The sequence below is a fragment of the Orycteropus afer genome, unplaced genomic scaffold (assembly GCF_000298275.1).
Source record: "Orycteropus afer afer isolate SDZICR_OR568_19922 unplaced genomic scaffold, OryAfe1.0 scaffold00337, whole genome shotgun sequence".
NCBI classification, from domain to species: Eukaryota; Metazoa; Chordata; class Mammalia; order Tubulidentata; family Orycteropodidae; genus Orycteropus; species Orycteropus afer.
Genome location: NW_006921924.1, coordinates 119885 through 126573, shown reverse-complemented (window position 1 = coordinate 126573; position 6689 = coordinate 119885). Strand labels below are relative to the sequence as shown.

General features: G+C 43.4%; 1 protein-coding gene across 1 annotated transcript in view; it reads right to left on the bottom strand.

Moving 5' to 3' along the window:
• Positions 1–3882, bottom strand: part of SH2D1A (SH2 domain containing 1A) — a 20273-nt gene extending 16391 nt beyond the window's left edge. The window contains exon 1 of the mRNA XM_007952437.2: positions 3746–3882. Within this exon, the coding sequence (XP_007950628.1) occupies positions 3746–3882 (137 nt within the window). The remainder of the gene's footprint in view (positions 1–3745) is intronic.
• Between the last annotated feature and the right edge of the window lie 2807 nt (positions 3883–6689).

The following is a 6689-nucleotide window of genomic DNA, read 5'->3' as shown; positions in this document are numbered from 1 at the left end:
AATAGGTAAAAAAAGTGGGATGATCCAAATGTCTAAAGACAGGTGACTGATTAAGGAAAATATGGTACATTCACTGACTGAACTATTATGTAGCCATTACAAATAATGTCTTAAAATCATTTGTAATAATATTATATACAAGTGGGTTTTTTTCATGTGAAATGGAAAATGCAGCAGAATACAATGTTGCAAGAGCACAGGTGTGCTTGCAAAACAAAGCGTTTTATTAAAATATAAAAGAAAATACACTTATTTTTCAATAGTTGTCTTTAGGTTATAGAGCTATGGGTGATTTTCCCCTTATTTCCATGATCTGTATTTTTCAACTTTTCTGTAATGAATAGGTATTATTTACAAGGAACTGCTTCTGTTTTTCAATATGTCTGTAATGAGTAGGTATTACTTATAAGGAATATTTTTAAATAGACTTATTATACAATGCTCTAGATACACTCAGAAAAATTAAATGGAAGAAAAACTTCTCATTTTCAATGAAGGTGAGCAATCCTATGAATTGAAAACTTTAGTGCTTTTAGAAGGAGTTTCAGTTTTCTAAAAGTGAACAGAGAAAACTTTTAAAGGCCATGTCTAAAGGCCATGATTACAAGGTTCACAAGTGGAGAAAGAGGCAAGTATAGCGTGAAAGAAGGAAGCCTGGTGGCGCAATAGTTAAGTGCTCAGCTGCGAATAGAAAGGTTGGCAGTTCAAACCCACCCAATGGCTCCGTGGGAGGAAGACCTGGTGATCTGCTGCTGTGCAGACTACAGCCTAGAAAACCCTATGGCGCAGCTGCACTCTGACACCTGGGATCACTATGAGTGCAAATTCACTCAATGGCACCCCGCGACAGCAGTCGGAAGGTGTGTGCAACGCATTGATTCTGCAATAAAAAGACAGAAACTGAAGCTTAGCAAAACCTCCTTGGATAATGGGAATAAAAAAAAAAAGTTGAATGAAACGCCATTCCAAGTGAATCCTACAATCAATGCATGTCTGAGATTGATATACTTGCTGGACACGTGCATGCTACCATTTACATTTTTATTTCGACTGCATAGCATAAATAGAAGTGTTTTGTTTTACAATGAGTATGTGGTTTATTTCCAAATAAAAACTGATCTCTTTGCTATTCCAGTGTAGTAGCAAATAGGGGGCATGAAATATTTATGATTATCAAAAGGAACCCTGGGATATATATCACACAAAAAAAGTAAAAATAAATATTCCATACCCAAGAAGGTAAAACATTTTTTAAAAAAAGGGGGGGAGGAGAAGTCTCATCTCAAAAAGGTTAAAAAACCTGATAAAAGGCTAAATGTATCTTTGTGCCACAGCAGAGTCTGGCAATTCAGCTATCACTCAAACAGTCCCCTAAAACTTGGAGGCCCCTGTGTATCAATCAAAAGACACACTTGGGGGACTCCCATTTTGCCTACTAAGTAAATTTTCTGCTGCTTCATAGGAGGTTTTCATGGAAAGATGAGTCATTTTTAAAATGCATTCACACAAGACTCACTTTTAGTGAAAACTAAATGTTGGCATATTCCCCACCTGCTTAATTCCTTACGAGGCCCTGGCCTCCATGGGCAAAAGGCTAAAAGTTCCATATTTTACTTACAGAAAGCTTATGCAGAAGATAGGGCCGCATTACTATTCCTGATTTCCAAATATGAAAACTGACACCCAGAGAAGTTGAGTGACTTCCTTAGGGCCCCCATCCTGGACTCCTATCAGTCTAAAACCCTTTGCAGTAAAGAACAGAATTTGCCTTGACAGTTGATTAAGTCATTAATTCAAAAATATTTGCTGAGTACCTGCTATGTGCCAGGTTGTGTTCCTGGTGCAGGAGACACAACAGTGGCCTTCCTCTCCTAGAGATTACATTGTAGCAGAAGAGTCCAGCAATAAACAAGTAAACTTCAGGGAGTTTTAGCTCCTTGAAGAAAAATAAAGAGGGTGTAACTAACTGGAACAGAGAGAGGACACTCATTGTGCATAAGATAGTCAAAGAAGTCCTCTGTGAGGAATGAGACACTTGAAGAAATATATGAATCAAATGTATTCTTGGCAGAAGGAACAAGTGCAAAGACCCTAAGACGGGACATGCTTGGCATCTTTGAGAAACAGCCAGGAGGTCAGTGTGGCTGAAGGTTAAGTGAGAATTTGTGCCACACACTGTCCCTTGTCCCCCCTCCCTTGCCTAGACATCTTTTGTACCTTCTCTTTGTACCTCTAGGCTTAGTTCCATCACCTCCTCTGTCAGCTTTTCTAAAGCAGCTCCTTTCACCACCCCAGTTGACTTTCACTGGCCTTACCAATGAAATAAGCAAAACATAAAGATCTGAACCCAAGAGATATAGTAGCCTACACGTATTTCCCTTGAATTCTTTATAATAAATGGATTGAGCAAGGCCAGAAAGTGGGGATATTCTGGTTAACTGAAAGTTGCTACAAGTGTGGATGGCCCATTTTTAAAAATCAACGGAGCATACAAATGAAAGTTCTCTAACGCCAGCCTCAATGTAATGATCTTTCTTCACTGACCCAAAAGGTACTTCAACATCTTGTATTAGGTACTGAAGCCAGCATTTCCCCTCATTTTGTGTCTGCCTAGGAACTACTGTGCAAGCCTGGTGTTTTCACGCATGCTTGTATCCCGCTGCTGGAAAGTGCTTGGGCTAGGTCCTTCCCCAGAAATGCCCTCCCACTCAAGAGCACTAAAAGAAATCAAACTGAAAAGAGAAGGTAATAATGGTAACACCAGCTTACGCTCAATGAACATTTACTATGTCAGGCCCAGTGCTAAGGTTTTTTATGTGCTATATGGCATTTAATCTTCACAAACCTAGGAGGTAAGTAATACTATTCCACCCATTTTATGGATGAGAAAACAGAGGGACTTAGAGGTTAACTTGCTGGAGGTCACAAGCCTAGCATCTGACTAGCACTGGATTAGATCTGAGAACTGCCCGACTCTGGAGCCCTGGAGCAAAGATGAAGGTACATCTGACTCAAAACGGAATTTAACCTGAGACATGCCTCAGCAAAGGGCAAGGCTGAATCATAACAAAGGTGTTTTCCTTCTGTGCCCTTTACGACTGCTGTCAGTCCCCACTTCTTTCAAAAAGAGTCCTCTTTCTGAAACTCCCAACCTTGACACAATTCTTCTAAAGGAAGCTAAATAAGCAGATCCAGAGAGGCAACCGGGCCGAATGGACTGTTTTTGAGTCTTCCTCCTCTCCTTGAATTCTATGGTCTTCCTTTGGGAAAACGTCTCCAAAACTTTTTCAAGAGAGCTGACTGAAGAAAGGCCTTTCCTTCTCTGGCGCTGGTAGCCCCAAATCTGGCCAGTCCACCATTCTAGAGCTCCACCTGGCTGACCTCTACTAGATGGCAAACGGAAGCTGGGAGCTTGGATCTTTTTGAAGCGACAGTCAGTTTTGAGGCCCTGTTCCCCACCCTGGTGAAGTCCTTCTGGAGCCCAGGCAGCCCAGGACACCAAATCCCCAGTGAGTGAGCCGCCCGGGCCAAAATGTGGTCCACCACAGCCCAAAGCTGGGTCAGAAGAAACCCTTGGGACCATTGAGCAAGCAGAGCGGATGGCCTCTAGGAACTCCAGCTGCCCGTGCCCCTGCCCGAGCCGTCGTCACCTCCGCCCACAGCCAATGCCCTTGGCTGGCCCTAGGCCTGGCAGAGAGCTGACCGCTGCAGGCCCTGCCCTGGGGGGACACAACACCATACTCACAGCACACACAGGCAGTACACGCCCGGGACGCTCTCGCTGTCCCTCAGCAAATAGCTGCCGTCCAGACCCGTGGCGAGCAGGAGCTTTTCCCCGGTCTCCCGGCTGATTTTGCCGTGGTATACGGCCACCGCCTCCATGGCCTGGCGGAGTCCTGGGCAGGCGGAGGCGAGGGAAAAGCAGAAAAGAGAATGCCACCTCTACTGCAGCAAGGCACAACTCAGCCACCTGGCTCTCAGTTCAGCCAGATGTGTGAAAAAGGGAGAGACGTGCTCCAACAACAGGATGTTGTCGACGCACCCTAAAACCTCCTTCTCACACTTCACTGAAGAGCAACTCAGCAATTTAGCAGCTTGGTTATTGCCACTGGGTTCGACTCCCCTCCGCGTACCCCAATCATATGGAGAGGGAAAGAAAGTTCAAAGAAAGTCCTGACAAGAAGATTTAAGCTGCACTACCAATGCCTTGCACACAGACAGGAACGGTGAGCTGTGCTTCTGTCCTTGCAGTTTTCTCAGGGGCCACCAGGGACAACTCAACTTAACTAGTCTCCAAAGGGGAGGATGATAGAGGCAAATTGTATACGGCCTTTATGTGAGGCAGTAACCTACTGACAGCATGGAAGGCCTAAAAGCTGAGACCAAAACACCAAAACTATCAGGATTATCACTGGGCTATAGCTACTGAACATGGCCCGGAGGTTCCTCCACAATGAGTAGGTGAACTGTGGACATTGGATAAGCCCTTTCTCTTCCTCCTTCTCCTCCCCTCATGTAGCCATCTTGAGTGATCTTCCAAACCAAACCAACTCACTGCCATCAAGTCAGACTCCAACTCATAGCGACCCCCATAGGTTTTCCAAGGCTGTAAGTGTTTATAGAAGCACACTGCCTCATCTTTCTTCCATGGAACGGCTGGTGGCTTCAAACCACCAACCTTTTGGTTAGCAGGCAAATACCTTAACCACTGCACCACCAAAACTTCTCTGAACAGTTTAGGCCTGAAATATTCATTTTGTTTTCCTACCATCTTGTCCAAGATCCCAAAGTGCTAGCTGAGGTACAAAAATTATGTTGTTGTTGTTATGTGCCGTCGAGTCGGACTCGACTCATAGCAACCCCTCCTTGGGTTTCCGAGGCAGCATCACTACGGAAGTAGATTGCCCCATCTTCCTTCCGAGGAGTGGCTGGTGGGTTTGAACCGCCAGCCTTCTGGTTAGCAGTCAAGTGCTTTAGGCACTATGCTACTAGAGCTCCTACAAAAATTATAGGTATTTCAAAAGATGTTCCAGATTTATCTATCTGAAGGACGTAGATGAGAGACTGAATCGTCTACTTGGTGCTTTGCCTTTACGTGGACATGTATGTGTCCTTTGATGTATAGGGCCCATCTTTCAGCACTTGGGGCATAAAACCTGTTTTAAATCACTTTGCAAGTGTTGATAATTGTGCTGTAACTTTTATTCTCTGTTGTTTCTGGAGAATATGCTTTTTCTTCAGATGATGCTAAACTGTCATTAATTTATTTTAAAAACGTCAAACTCATTTCCTTCTCTGAAATAAAAAATATTGATTCTATTTCAGAACGTACTGGGTTTTTTGTTTTGTTTTTTTTATTGTGCTTTGTGTGCAAATTTACAGAGCAAATTTGTTTTCCATTCAACAGTTCGTGTACATTTGATTCCGTGCCCCGATTACCATCCCCGGCCATAACAAACTCTCTTCCCCTCCCGTCCCTGTGACGAACCCCGCCCCGTGCCCTTCTGAACTATGCACTCCTATCTGTCCAGATTTCCCTCTATCAGAATGTACTGTTAGTAATGTTACCCAAAAATACCCTCCCCTTTCACTAGAATAAGACATTTCTTAATGCTTAAAGCTGTAAGGTCTTATACTTGTACCTTTAGGTCATGTAAATAAAATTTTTTTTTTCATTGGAATTTAAACAATCTGTGGTACACTTTTCACAACTTCAGTGCCTAGGTCTTTGAGCATATACCAAGGCTAAACTCAATATAAAGAATGACTTTTCAATCCTCACATGTCTTATTATGCTGAGTAAAATAAGTCAATCACAGAAGAACAAATATTGTATTAGTTCATTATTGTAAAAAGTCAAGGGAAGGTTTATATATGGAAAGAAAACTTCTTTGTTGGTTACCAGGGTGGGAGGGGAAGGGAAGGGGAGGGAACACTACGAGATAGGTAGAGACAAGTATTGATTTGGGTGAAGGGAAAGGCAATGTACCAAATGTGAGTAATCAACATATTGCCATTGAAGAAGAGGAAGACATAGAGAGGTACATGGAAGGTACAGACAACAAAGATGAACCCTTTTGCATGTACAGTACTGCATTGTCAGTGATGGCAAGCATTGATCTACATGATGGGTGGACAAGCTGAACAATCAGGTATGCCTAGGCAGGGGGTAGTGTGCCTGTGACTATGTATAGGGTTAGCAGACAATGTTTCTACATGCATATCTGTATCTGCTGTAAGAATGTCCCGGTGAAGAGCAGAGCTGACAAAGGGCAAGGTTGTGGTGGCTTCTTGGCCACAGCAAGCTACGCAGAGAGAGCGAGTATTTGGACCTGTGGGCTCGGGACCATAGTCCCAGGGAATATTGAGCTCAATTGGCATAGCATACTACACAAAAACATTGTTTTACATCCTACTTTGGTGAATAATGACTGGGATCTTAAAAGCTTGTAAACAGCCATCTAGATGCAACGACGAGTCTCTCCTCATCCAGAGCAAAGAAGAACAAAGAAAACCAAAGATGGATGGAGACAATTAATCCAAGGGACTGGTAGACCATGAGATCCTCAGCCTATATGACCATGAGACCAGAAGAACTAGATGGTGCCTGGCTACCACTGTCAACCACACAGAGGGGGGATCAGTGCAGGAGATCCTGGATAGAGTGGGAGAACAATGTGGAAAAAACT